Source organism: Beta vulgaris, chromosome 2 (genome assembly GCF_026745355.1).
Source record: "Beta vulgaris subsp. vulgaris cultivar EL10 chromosome 2, EL10.2, whole genome shotgun sequence".
In the NCBI taxonomy this organism is placed as follows: domain Eukaryota; kingdom Viridiplantae; phylum Streptophyta; class Magnoliopsida; order Caryophyllales; family Amaranthaceae; genus Beta; species Beta vulgaris.
The window spans coordinates 27371008-27384714 of NC_079203.1; the positions used below are offsets into that span (position 1 = coordinate 27371008).

General features: G+C 35.0%; 2 protein-coding genes across 8 annotated transcripts in view; both read right to left on the reverse strand.

The window, feature by feature from the left end:
- Window positions 1–2820, reverse strand: part of LOC104884934 (phospholipid-transporting ATPase 2) — a 41093-nt gene extending 38273 nt beyond the window's left edge. For 2 of the 7 annotated variants that reach the window (XM_057392559.1, XM_048638906.2), the window contains exons 1-2: window positions 2434–2787; window positions 2158–2341 (exon numbers count right to left, since the gene is read on the reverse strand). In XM_057392559.1, coding sequence (XP_057248542.1) covers window positions 2158–2282 — 125 coding nt within the window. In that variant the 5' untranslated portion in view covers window positions 2283–2341; window positions 2434–2787. Of the gene's footprint in view, window positions 1–85; window positions 308–2157; window positions 2342–2433 lie in introns of those variants that run through there. The other 5 variants (XM_048638910.2, XM_048638907.2, XM_048638909.2 and 2 more) reach the window with 5 other exon arrangements.
- Window positions 2821–7739: 4919 nt separating this feature from the next.
- On the reverse strand, window positions 7740–8183 carry LOC125494780 (uncharacterized). The gene has a single exon (XM_048638588.1). The coding sequence runs from the start codon at window positions 8181–8183 to the stop codon at window positions 7740–7742; it is 444 nt and encodes a 147-aa protein (XP_048494545.1).
- Window positions 8184–13707: the final 5524 nt, after the last annotated feature.

The window sequence follows — 13707 nt, forward strand, 5'->3', positions numbered from 1 at the left end:
GAACTCACAAGAAGTATTGAGACCCATATTATATGAGTGTGCACATATGAGTTGCCCAATATTAGCAAAGAGGAGAGATAATAACCATCTGAAAAGCCTGGGAGTTACTCCTCTCATGAACAACAAATTTTGGGATGGAACCTCATTAGAAATAGAAGTTGTCCAACTCTTCTCCTCCTTCATGTGCAGAAAGCTCCATTTTCTAAAATATCAAAATCTCTTTCTCTGCATCCTCTTCTGACTAATTTATGTGTTAACTTCTCTAATTTCATACTAATGTGAGGCACAGGGGCGGACCCACGCAAATCTGGAAAAAAAAAAGAAAAATGGCTGAAAAATGGCAACTACCCATAGAAATATAAGTATTCTGCGTCGTGTTAATTCATTAAATGCCGGATGGCTCAGTGGTAGTGTTGGTGAAATTACGTTAACTCCTCTCAAAGGACGCGGGATCAAATCCCGGCCTGTGACTTTACTTTCCCGTTGTTTGCTTCTTTTGAGTTGTGAATTTTTTTTTCATCTTTTAAGTTGTGAGTTTTATTCATCTTTTAATGTCCTTTACTCTTTTAGCATTTAATTATTTTTCACATCTTTTAAGTTTTGGGGTGTTTTCTTTGTCATCTTTTACTCTCTTGGCATTTAATTATGAGAAAGTACTTGGACTATCAATATCTAGTTTTTTTAATTAGTCTTTTGTTTAGTTGCTTTCTTAAATATTTGGTAGTTAAAAAAAAAAACGCAATGCACATTGAGTGCAATACATATCAAACATGTAATTGAAAATAATCCTACATCCGTTCCACAATAGTTTGAATATTGTCATATTAGGTTTATCCCAAGTTAATTTCAATACTTTAATTTTTGACATGGTCCTATAATTATTATATTAGTGCTTTTACCTGAATTTAAAAACCTTTAAAGATATTACTTATAACTAAAAGATATTACTTGGACTACCGGTATCTAGTTTTTTTTATTAGTCTTTTATTGAACTGCATTCTTAAATATTTGGTAGTTAAAAAAAAGGCAATGCACATTGATACATATCAAACATGTAATTGAAAATAATACTTCATCCGTTACATAATAGTTTGAATATTGTCATTTTAGGTTAAACCCAAGTTAATTTCAATAATCAATACTTTAATTTTTGGTATGTTCCTATAATTATTATATTAGAGCTTTTACCTGAACTTAAAAACCTTTAAAGATATTACTTATACCTAAAAGAATGCCTTCCCTAAGCTATCCTTTAAAAAAAATTCTAAAATTTGTTAGTTTAGCTAGTTTAACTCATCATTTTGTTAAACAAACATTGATTGACAATAAATTTGCATTCAGTTAACTCAAACTTTAATAAACAATCTTTAATTAAATTCTGAATTTTTAAATAATAATCCCGAAAGTTTTGGATTTGAGAATTGACTTTGGTCAACCGGCAAACTATTCTAAATGCAATGGATTATGTGTGCCCATATCATGTCTCGAAAAAATTGTGAGAAAGATGCTAATCTAACATCAAATAAATTCCGAACCCACGCGGATCAATTCTTGGATCCGCCTCTGGGTGAGGCAGTTCCATATATACATATACATATGTGTCTGTGTGTGTGTGTGTGTGTATATATATATATATATATATATATATATATATATATTATATATATATATATATATAATATATATATATATATAATATATATATATATATATATATATATATATATATAAGTATTGTCGAATTAACCTTGGTGGTACGCTACGATAATACAATATATTGTCGCTCCTCTCATCTGAGCCACCCTAAATATGACCTATCAATTCATTTCCATTTCTATGAATTGCCATACAATTATTAATATCAAACATGGAATAATCCTTTAATTCATTTCCCTGTAATTATAGTATAAAACAGTCTTCCGATAGCACATACATAAAAGTCTGCAAAATTTCTTCTCCTCTAAAAGAAAAAATCACAACCCTAAGAATCAGCAATGAACGTTCATAAAATTTGCAAAAAAAAAAAAATCAAAACAACATCAACTCGATTTTTCAGCACTTCCAATAACATTCAACGAATTTCGCAACAATAAATGCTTCATAAAGAAAAAGCAAATTAACTATCAATAAAAATACAATCAACTAATTTGGCATCACCTGAACTGTTCCCATAAATTCTTTGGAAGGAAATTAAGCACTGTATATTTCCTGTTCGATATGCGATTGTCACAAAAAAGTTCACGCATGGATTCATCATCATTGATATAAACATATCTCTTCATTTTTGTCCAGTGCAGTATCCAACGGGGGTTCAGTAAATTCAACTGAACCCCAAAATCTTCTACAAATAATTCAAATAAATACATTAATTATGAATTCTTACTCAACAATGTAGAATCTTAAAAATTATAGTGAAATTAGTACTAAACAAACCTCCAAATTTATGGAAGATCCAAGTTGGTGTCAGTCGAAAAAATCTTCAATTTCTTTTCTATAACTCTGGAATTCGGAAAAAGTAATTTGATGCTGGAGATTAGAAATTGTTTGGTGTGATTTGTCAAAGAGAAGTGAAATGGATGAATTTAGAGAGAGATGTAGAATTGTAGATTGTAATCGAGGAAAATTAGGGCTTTGCCTAGTTGATTTCAGACATTGTATCACAGATGTTAGCCTTCAAAATTCTAACAACTAAAGTGACTAGTCTCGAGGAATCCTCGATTTCCAATTGATATAATATTATGCAATATCAATAATAGGCTTTTTTTTTTTTAGGGGATCAATATAGGCGTACTTCTTCTAGAATTTATCGGTAGCTGATAGAGTGATAGTGAGATGTCAAAATGGTATTTTAATGGGGTGGTATCAAAATTCTATCCCAATGGGATTTTAATGACATTTCGCACTAAGGGTCTGTTCTCCCCAGCTTACTTTCATTTCAGTTCAGCTCCAATCAGTTCATTTTATTTCAGCTCCAATCAGTTCAGTTCAGTTCAGCTCTATTCTTTTATAACCATTTTGTTAAATATTATTATTATGTTGGTATAATTTATTTTACTAATTACTCTTATTATTATTATTATTATTATTATTTATTTTTATAACTATTAAGTATTATTATTATTTATTTTTATATCATTGCTATTAAGTATTATTATTATTATTGTTTATATATATTATTGTTGTTTATTATAGCTTTACTCATTATTTACTATTATTATTAGGAGGAACATGGTTTAGGTCAAAGCACAAATAAACCCACGTTTTTTAGCTTATAAACCAATCAAATCACGTCAAGACGGTTTATGATGTAATTTTCGCGGTCCAACCCAATCATTATTTTTATTACTAAATATTATTACATTATTAAATTTAATTATTAAAATAGTAATATTAATTTACTTCTTAGATATTATTGTTATTATGTATCATCATCAAGTTTTAATATATTAATACAAGGAAAAATTGTGAAATAGTACCTTTTATAGCACTGACTTTGTGAACTAGTACCTTTATTGTTTTTTTTTGTCAACTAGTACCTTTAAGTTGTGAAAGCTTTTATTTTCAGTACCTTTACTAGATTTTCCGGGCAAAACAGTCAACATTCCGACGTTGACTCCTGATTTCCCACCAAATTGTGCGATTTTTTTGCTTCTGAAGGAGCGTGTTCTCACTCTCCTCTTTTAACTCCATTTTCCCACCAATTTCCCACTCTTTCATCTCCCATCTTTACTTTCTCACCAACCTCTATTCATTTTCAGTAAATTCTCTCTCTCTTATCACATTCTCTCTCCTCTCTGTCTCTTTCTTCCTTTGGATTGTTCTGGTAAGCTGAGTCATCGTCCTTCTGTGAAAAGTTACTGCATTTGGTCTTTGTGGACCACAAAAACAGCGAATCTAAACAAAGGTACTTGTTTTCCCTTTTGTGCATCTTTATCTGTAATTCATTCTTTATTTAACTAGGTAAATTACATTGATTAGTGTGTTGATGAATAATTAAACAATGTAGTATAAAAAAACTGAACTTTGTGTATTATCTTAATGCCCTAAATTAATGATGTGCAAATACTATATTTGATGTTTATTAAATTATGAAAATACTTAATTTGTCACAGAATGAGGACAAAATTGGAGTCTATTAGACAAAGACCTAACCTTGGTAGGCCTGCTAACTTGAAAATTTGGTATGGGGGTTTTTTTGTGGAAACTAAAAGGGGTAAGAAACTGATATATGATGGTGATGGGGTTTCAATATATATTAAGGAAAGGGAAGATAATATTTGTTACCGGACAATCTCACATATCATAAGGAATGATTTGGGGTTCCCAAATGTGGGTGTCATTTGGTATAGGAGGAAGGGGTTAAGTTTAGAGAAAGGGCTTAAACAATACAAGAATGATGCTTGCCTTGCTGAATTATTGGAGACAAGGGATCAGAATAATATGGTCACAATTTGGGTTGAACATTGGCCTGATGATGATGATAGTAGTGGAGATGAGGATCAGGGGAATGGTGATGATGAGTACCATGGTAGTGATGAAAATGAGGACTCAGGGAATAATGCAGATGGTGGGGATGGTGGGGAAGGAGATGAAAGTGATGATGATGACAGTGCTGATGACCCAAGTTTTGTGGTGGATAGGAGGGATATGGACATGGATGTTGCTGACACTTTGGGCCACCAAGAAGGATATAGTTTGGACATGGACTTTGGTTGGGATGAGAATGATATCCTAGTTGGAGTTAATGGGCCCATTGCTGAACCCTCACATAAAGCCCAAAAAAAACCTAGAAGACCTAAACTTCAATACAGAAGGTATATAGCAGGTGGGGGGGCCTCAAAGTCTTCAAAAAGCAAAGACAATACAGAAGATGATGTTCTGTATACTGAGGAAGTTGATGAGGATAGACCAAGCCCAGATCTGTTCTCTGAAAATGTATCCCAGAGGATAAATACTGAAAATATTAGGCATGATGATGGTGTAATTGGTGAAGCTAGTGAGCAGCAAAGAGCAACAACTGAGCAGCCATCCCAGTTGGGAAGACCTGAACCAGAAGGGGAGGAGCAGTTCATTATCCCAACTGATGATGATTTAAATGAAGACTCAGCAGAGGAGGGGAGCTTGAGAGGAAGTGATGAAGAAGCTGATGACTATGGAACATTCAACCCAGAGGTTGATTTCAAGAAACCAGTGGAGTTAAAGCTTGGCTTGAAGTTTCCTTCAAACAATGTTCTGAGGAAAGCAATCAGGTATCATGCTGTGAAACATGGGTATGATTATTACTTTTTGCATAATAACAAGGATAGAATCACTTTGTATTGCAAGTATAGATGTAACTGTGAATGGAAAGCTTCTAAGAGAGTGATGTGCACTTGTACATTAAAAAGAAAGTGTACTTTTAAAATTCATGCAAGAAAAATGAGGGGTGAGGAGACATTTCAGATTAGGAGTTTAAGGCTGAAGCATGGTTGTGGTTTTCAGAATGCTAACAGTAAAGCAACTTGTGCTTTTATAGCTGAGCACTTTATAGATGCATTTAGGGATGATCCTAAAATGAGTATTCAAGCTTTCATACTTAGAATTCAAAGGGAACTAGGGGTTGATGTGCAGTACTATAAAGCATATTATGCTAGGCAAATGGCTTTGGAGCACATACATGGAAGTGCAGCTGACCAATACCATAGGGTTTGGGATTATGCAGCTGCTATCCAAAAGTACAACCCTGGTTCTTCTGCTTATATTTGTGTAAGTAACATAGAGAGGCCACCTGTTATGTTTGAGAGGTTGTACATCTGTTTACAACCTTGCAAAGAGGGATTCATACAAGGGTGTAGGCATATTTTGGGTGTAGATGGATGTCATTTGAGAGGGACTTTTCCAGGGATTTGTTTGGCTGCTGTGGGTAAGGATGGGAACAACAATTTGTTCCCAGTGGCCTGGGCTATAGTGGAGGCAGAGAATAAGGACACTTGGCAGTGGTTTCTGGAGCTCTTGGTGAAAGATCTTGGCTCTGTTACAGAGCATGTAACCTGGTTGCATGAGAAGGATGATCTGGCTTTCATGTCAGATAGGCAGAAGGTGAGTGTACATCTTCAAATCTTTTTATTTTGTTCTTCTACTGTGTATACTTCACTAACTTATACTACTTGATGTAGGGTTTGCTTAATGCCTTCTCAAAGGTCATTCCTGATGCTGAAGTCAGGTATTGCTGTAGGCATATATGGGCCAATTTTAAATTGGCCCATCCAGGAGAGGCATTTAGGCTATGCTTTTGGAAAAGCAGCTAGGGCTTCCAGTAAGGTATATTTAGGGTAGTGGATCTTTTCCTAATTAGGTATGTGCATTTGATGTTCATAAGGTCTGATGTGGTGTGGTGTTTGTTACATTTGTGCAGGAAGTGTTTGAGGCTCAAATGGAGTCAATCAAGATGCTATCCAAGGATGCATTTAATTATTTGAGCAAGATCCCACCCAAGCATTGGAGCAGACATGCCTTTTCAACCAAGACCAAGTCAGCCATGATCCTCAATAATTGTTGTGAGTCATTCAATAATGTGATTAGGGATGCAAGAGCACAACCTATCCTAACTATGATGGAGTGGATAAGACGATATGTAATGAAGAGGTGTTGTGAGAAAAGGGATGGATTGGAGAAGTATGAAGGTAAGATCATGCCTGCTGCTTTGAAGCAACTAGAAGTTGCACAACACATTGCAAGGAACTGTTTTGAGACTAAGTCCCATGTTGACAAGTTTGAGGTTAAGCATGGTGATGATATATATGTGGTGGATCTTAAGGAGAGAACTTGTGGTTGCTTTAGATGGGATGTTAGTGGCATTCCATGTTGCCATGCCTTTAGGTGCATCATGAGAAATAGGGCTGATCCAGAGGACTATGTCCATCAAGCCTACAGCAAGGAGGCATTTAGGCTCACCTATGCTCCTACATTCAACCCTATGCCTGGGATGAGGCAGTGGGAGAAGACACCTCATGTCAGACCAGAGCCACCCCCATTTAGGAAGCTACCTGGAAGGCCTTCTAAGAAGAAGAGAGTGAAGGAGGCAGGGGAAGGGGAGCCTGAGAAAGTTTCACAACTGGTTGTGAAGAAAAGAAAACCAGTCCAGTGCTCCAACTGTAGGAACTATGGCCATAACAAGAAGAAATGCACTAATGATCCTGCACCCCCACCCCCACCTAAGAAGACTGGAAGGCCTGCCAAAACCGGTTCTTTCAGGATGAAGAAAAGCAGCCTAAGAGGGGTGCACAAGTAGCAGAGGATCAGGAGAGCCAACAAGTCCCTGAAACAGAAGGACCACCTCTCTCACAACCTTGATGGAAGTGCACAAATCTGAGATGTTTCAATTGGTTTTTTTTTTGTTTGCTCTAAACTCATTATGTTGAACAATTAGTATGTTTTTTTTTGCATTGTAATGGTCCCATGATTGTAATGACTGTTGATCCTCATTGTTCTTATTAGAATGCAAAAATGAAATCTTTTTGAACAATCATGTGTGCTTCTTATTTACTAATTGCAATACAAAGTTCAACAACTGAAATCTTACAACAATGCTTTTATGGAGAATGTTCAAAAACCATTTTCATTGATCATTGTTAGGCTTGTTTCTACTGCCACATACAACAAAGTAGTGAAAATTTGTGGACTTTTTCTACTGCCACATACAAAGCAACACCTACAACATCAAACACTAACATGGTACTAAGTAGAATGTCAATCTTCATCTAATACTTCATACAAAAGAGTGAAATAACTAGTATAACAACAACAATTACAAATGCCTTAGATTTTGGAGCCACCCTAATACCATGCTTAGGTCCATCATTCATACCCCCTGACCTTAGCTCTTCAATTTCACTAATCATCATCAATTTATCCTCCTGATGCCTACTAATTTCCCTCTTCAGTAGTGTATTCTGAGATTTCAGAATTTGCTTCTCCAACACCAATTGATTGATGGTGTCCTTCTGCCATTCAGTCGAACCTTGGTCCACCCAATCAAAAAGCTCACATCCCCTGTGCCCACTCTCCTTGTCATAAAATTTGCATGCTATAAATTTCCTCCCTGGATTATCAACAGTCCATGATCTTTTTTCAGCAACTGGGACTCCACATCCACACTTCCTAGTACGTTTGGCTGAGGAAGATCCAGACTTTGAAGAAGACATTCTTCTATAAGATTAAAAAAAAAAAATTAGCCCTAATTTTCCGAAAATAAAACGAAAAGGAATTAATTAACATACCTTTAATTGAAGAAGACTGAAATTAGCCCAAGAGTTGAATTCTCTTTGACAAGGTGAAATTTAGGGTAAGAATGGGAGAGTTTTGAGTTTAGGGTCAAGGTTTCTGTTTTTGGGGAAAGAGATTGAGTTAAATGGGAGTTATATTTTAGGCGAGTGGGAGAGAGGGGTTCAAACATTAGATGTGTAACTCACGCGCACAATTTGGTGGGAAATCAGGAGTCAACGTCGGAATGTTGACTGTTTTGCCCGGAAAATCTAGTAAAGGTACTGAAAATAAAAGCTTTCACAACTTAAAGGTACTAGTTGACAAAAAAAAACAATAAAGGTACTAGTTCACAAAGTCAGTGCTATAAAAGGTACTATTTCACAATTTTTCCTCATTATTATCATTAATTATCATTATTATTAATTTATGATTATTAATATTATTTATTTATAACTATCATTTAGAAATATCCATAATACTATTATTATTATTCATTATTATTACTTATCAATATAATTATTATTTAATATTCGTATTATTATTGTTTAAATATTATTTATATATTTATTACATTCAATTTAATTCAATTTAATTTAATTCAATTCAATTCAGTTCAGTTCAGTTCAGTTGTTTTATGCCGAAGAGAACAGGCCCTAAAACATGAAGGTCTAAGCATTCTCCCTCTTTTAAGCCACATCAGCATAACTTTCTCTAAATAGTTATAGTAATAATGTCAAATTAGAAAGACTGCTAAATAGGAGTCTCTCCCTAGGCGAAACTAGGGTTTGAGGGTGAGTACTGGTTTTCCATTCTTTTGTCTCGATTTTTCGATCATTTTGATCCCATCTTGGGATAGAAGCTTGTCATTATGGCGGAAGAAATTTTGTTAAAAGTATCCAATCTTAAGATAACAGAGTTAGAAAATAATTCAATAGTTTTCGAGGATGATGCGGACGATGAGAATAATCACGATCTTGATTTGTCCTTGGTAGGGAAGGTGTTAACGGTGCGCTTGTACAATTTCGATGCCCTAAAGTGTACGCTTAACCAGATTTAAGCCATATCCAATGGTGCCTTGTTCAGACGTATCGAGAATGGCCTCTTTGTGGTCCAGTTCGCAAGTCGGCGCGACAAAACAAAGGTTTTGCAGGGCGTCCATGGACCTTTGATCAGAATCTTGTGATTCTGAATGAGATTGAAGGTGATGCCCAACCTTCGTATAACTGAAATTCTACCCTTTTTGGGCTCGTATTTATAACATGCCCATGGCATATAGGTCTGATAAACACGTGAAACTCATAGGAGGCTGTTTGGGGGAAGTTTTGGAGCTTGACTCGGATGGGATTCTGTGGGACAAGTCGGCAAGGGTTCGAGTTTCGTTGGATGTAACCCAGCCTTGCTTTGCGTCGAGTCCAGCGTGTTGCTTTGAGGAAAGGAGGCTCGGCAATGGTCGAGATTAAGTACGAACGGCTGCCAACGTTTTGTTATGTTTGCGGTTTAATCGGTCATATAGAGAGATATTATTTAAAGAATCATGAAGATGGAAAGGATACCGAGAAACAATGGGGATCTTGGCTTTGTGCGTCGCTGCGACGTCGTCAAAAGATGGAGGAGGAGACGAAGCGCTTCCTGGGTAGCGTTCGTAGTCTGGATTTCGACAGTCAAAGGTAACAGTTAATGTGGAGAATGAGTCACGGGTGGCAGTGGAGGTGGAGCAAGAGACGCGAGTGAGTTCGGGGGAGTTTCAGTCGTCGGGCCTTGGTGAGGCTGCTTCAGTGCCGTTTCTGACATTTTTGGGGCCCTAGGCAAAAAACGAAAAATGGGCCCCAAAATATAGATTTTTTCTTCATATATCTGATTTTAGATACTAATTTTTGAAGTTGTGTCTCGAACCTATGCAAAAACAAATATAGCATTTGTCTTTTAGAAATATGGTGGTATTAGTACGCTTTAGTTTATTTCTTCAATAACTTCTTTTCTTAAAAGAATTTCTTAAGTATTGAATGCCATCATCATTGAATAATCTAAAAGTCTTTCTCATGGTAAGGTTACCATTTATCACCAAAAAGAGAAAACTATATCTATCCATAAAAAATACTAGAAAAAATTGTTCACCAAACTATATCTTTTGGAAAGGAAGAAAATTGTTCAAAAAAATTAAAATATTAGAAAAAAAATTAATAGAATGTGTAAAGATATTATTACGAAACAACGACATTTAAAAATAAAATTAAGAAGAAATCAAATATCAAAATTAATACACAGACTTATATTTGACGGTCCATCCATGAGTACATGGTTATGTTTAAAATAAAATGGTAAGGTTTGAACATAAAGGTTCAAAGTTTTAAAATTTTAACGCTTTTAAGTAAAAATCTCAGCGATTATAAGATTATGAGCTAAAACCTTTTTACTTCAAATTAAAACCTTTTGGTTTTAATGGTCTATCCCAAGACTTACTCAATATAGATAATAGTTTTTCAATTGATTTTCAAAGCTCCTTGTTGAGAAAACTTTTTTAGTAAAATTGTTTTAGATGATTGAAACTCATATGAATTGGAGTGTGGTACCATACAAATTATAGATGATAATTCTTTATCACTATTCAATGGGAATATTGGACAAAAATTTGCTATTAATTGTTGAACATTTTGGGGAAAATAATGTTTTACATTTGAATTAAAGGTGGGATGATTGGGAAAATACGAAGAAGTTCATGAGATTGGCAAAATATTAGAACTAGGAGGTGAAAGTTTAGGAAAAAAGATAGTAATAAAGATCCCTAAAATATTCTCTTTCTTCTTTTCTTGTTCAGTATTTTCCGAGTATCCCCGAACAGAAGCAATTACTTTTATTTTTTTTTACTACTTCATATGACATATTTTCTAATTTGGGCCCCTTGATGAGCTGGGCCCTAGGCGGTTGCACTCGAGGCCTACCCTCAGAACTGGCCCTGCTGCTTCATTGCACGTCGTGGCAGCAGCCCATGCAAAGGACGTGAATGCCAACATGCAAGCAGGTAATATAAGTGACCATGTCACTACTCAAAGTCACACTTTTTTTTTTATTCTAGTCCTAAGGCTGCCCATCCTAAGTCTAGAAAGCAAAAAATAAAAGCCAGAGTTGTGCCTATGGAGATTAATGCCTCGCCTAGTATTGATAATTTGATTGCTAATAATAACACACTTGGTGACAAGCGCAAATTGTCGGGCTCTATGATTGTTACTGATGATAGTGATAATGAAAATTCGAACACGAAAAAGCAAAAGATGGTCTTAGTCTGTGATCCTATCAGTAGTATGGCAACTGTCGAGGCGGTGGTTGGTGTGATCCAACCCCGCCCGACATTATGAATATTATGTGTTGGAACTGTCGGGGCCTGGGCAACCCCTGGACAGTTCGTCAGTTAAGGAGGTGGTTCACATCTGTTGCTCCCGATATACTCTTTTTATCGGAAACGAAGATAAAAAAAGTTGTTGTTGAGTTGTTGAAAGAAAAGATTGGGTTTACTAACGCTATAGGTGTTTCGAGTATTGGTTTGTCAGGGGGTTTGTGTTTGATGTGGAATAATGCTACTGTTTCTTTCTCTATGACTTCTTATTCGTAAAATCATATTTGTGGTGATGTGGTTAGTAGGGGTGAGGTGAAGTGGAGGTTTGTTGGTATTTATGGGTGGCCGGAGGAGGCAAATAAACACAAAAGTTGGGCTCTTATGCGTTCTCTATGTGGTGATTTCGAGCTCCCTACTGTTATGGGTGGAGATTTCAATGAGATTCTTGACTATGACGAAAAAGCAGGGGGTGCTAATAGAGAGAGGAGGGAGATGGTTGGTTTTCGAGATGTGGTGGAGGAATGCGGGCTTGTTGATCTAAGGGTGGTGGGGCAATGGTACACTTGGGAAAGAGGTAATAGTCCTGAGACAAGGGTGAGGGAGCGGCTTGATCGTTACCTAGTTACTTGGGATTGGCTAAGCAAATTTCCAGGGGCTTTTACAGAGCACACAGTTCGTTATAAGTCGGATCACAGTGCCATTATTCTTAGGGGAGCTGTTATGTAATACCCCGAATTTTTAACTAGTTTTATTATTTACTAATTATATTTAATAGCTTAATTTTGTCCTAAATATTTTCTGAAATGATCATGGTAAGATTATTTTCTAAAATATATTACATTTAATTTAACTATTATAAAAGTTATGTTATGATGGTAATGATTTATTTATAGTGTAGTGTATAGTTTTCATATCTTCTTGACTTTGGAAAATCACCATGACCACACAACTCATCTTCTTCCTTAAGCTTCATGACCTTGCTCCCCAAGGCTTCTAGAACTCCTTGCTCTCCAAGTATTCTTCACCATTAAGTCTTCATTAGTTTAATGGAATTTTTCTTCCTAAAATCACTATAAATAGTGGGTTAATTTCACCATTTTTCACTCACTTGAAAATTACAAACTATAACCACAACCTCCATTTACACCATCAAATAAAAATCTGAATTTTCATTGATGTGTCTTATTCTTGTTGAGTACCCATAAATGGCCCTAAATACCCACTCTCTTTCTCCTTTAAATTTAGGTTATCGTACTGTTTTTCCCTAATATAGTCGTCTTACAGTACGAATCTGCATATTTAGACCCAAAAATCATCTGATTCGGAGTTCGGAGTAAAGAGTTAGACCCTCTGTAAGTTTTATATTGTTTTAAAGTCCATTTTACTTCATAAAATAATCATACAACCTAATTATAGTTTAAAATCGATTATGACATAATCACTAATATGACACCTCTAGTATATAAAGGGTATCTTTGGTTAATTAAGTTGTAGTTTCATGCTCATATAGTTATAACTCAAGTTTATGTATTCTAAAGTAGTACTAATTAAGTACACTTGGATTTTTAAGTATAATGTTAGTAAGCTTAATTTATAATTATAGTCCCACTTTTAGCTTAATGAAATAAGTATCACTTTTTAAGTTGTTAATTAAGTAAGTCACTTATACAAGGACACTAACTAGTAAGAAATATCACTAATACAAGTTAGAGTTTAACAATGAGTTAGATATCACTTTACTATTAAAAGTCTAACTAAAGTATGAAAGTTCTATAATCATACCTTCAAGTCATTAAACATGAATTTTCATGAATCTTATAAGTAGTGGTTGTTACTAAATAAATAGTTTTAATTTTACATAAGTTAGTAATCAAGTTACTAAATTCAAGAAGTATAGTTTAAGTAATAAATGGTGATAATGAGGTTTCACAACTATCAAATTCATAAACACTCTAGTAATTCATAGACACACATGATAGAAATGGATCGTAGAGTTCAAAGATCTAGAATAAAATATTAATAACTCGTCTTTTATTAATCCTTGAATAGATTAGAAAGGAAAAAGGAATATTACAAGCCTCACCCGGCTATCAAGTATAATAATCGCGACTCCCCTTCCAACTACGTTTTAT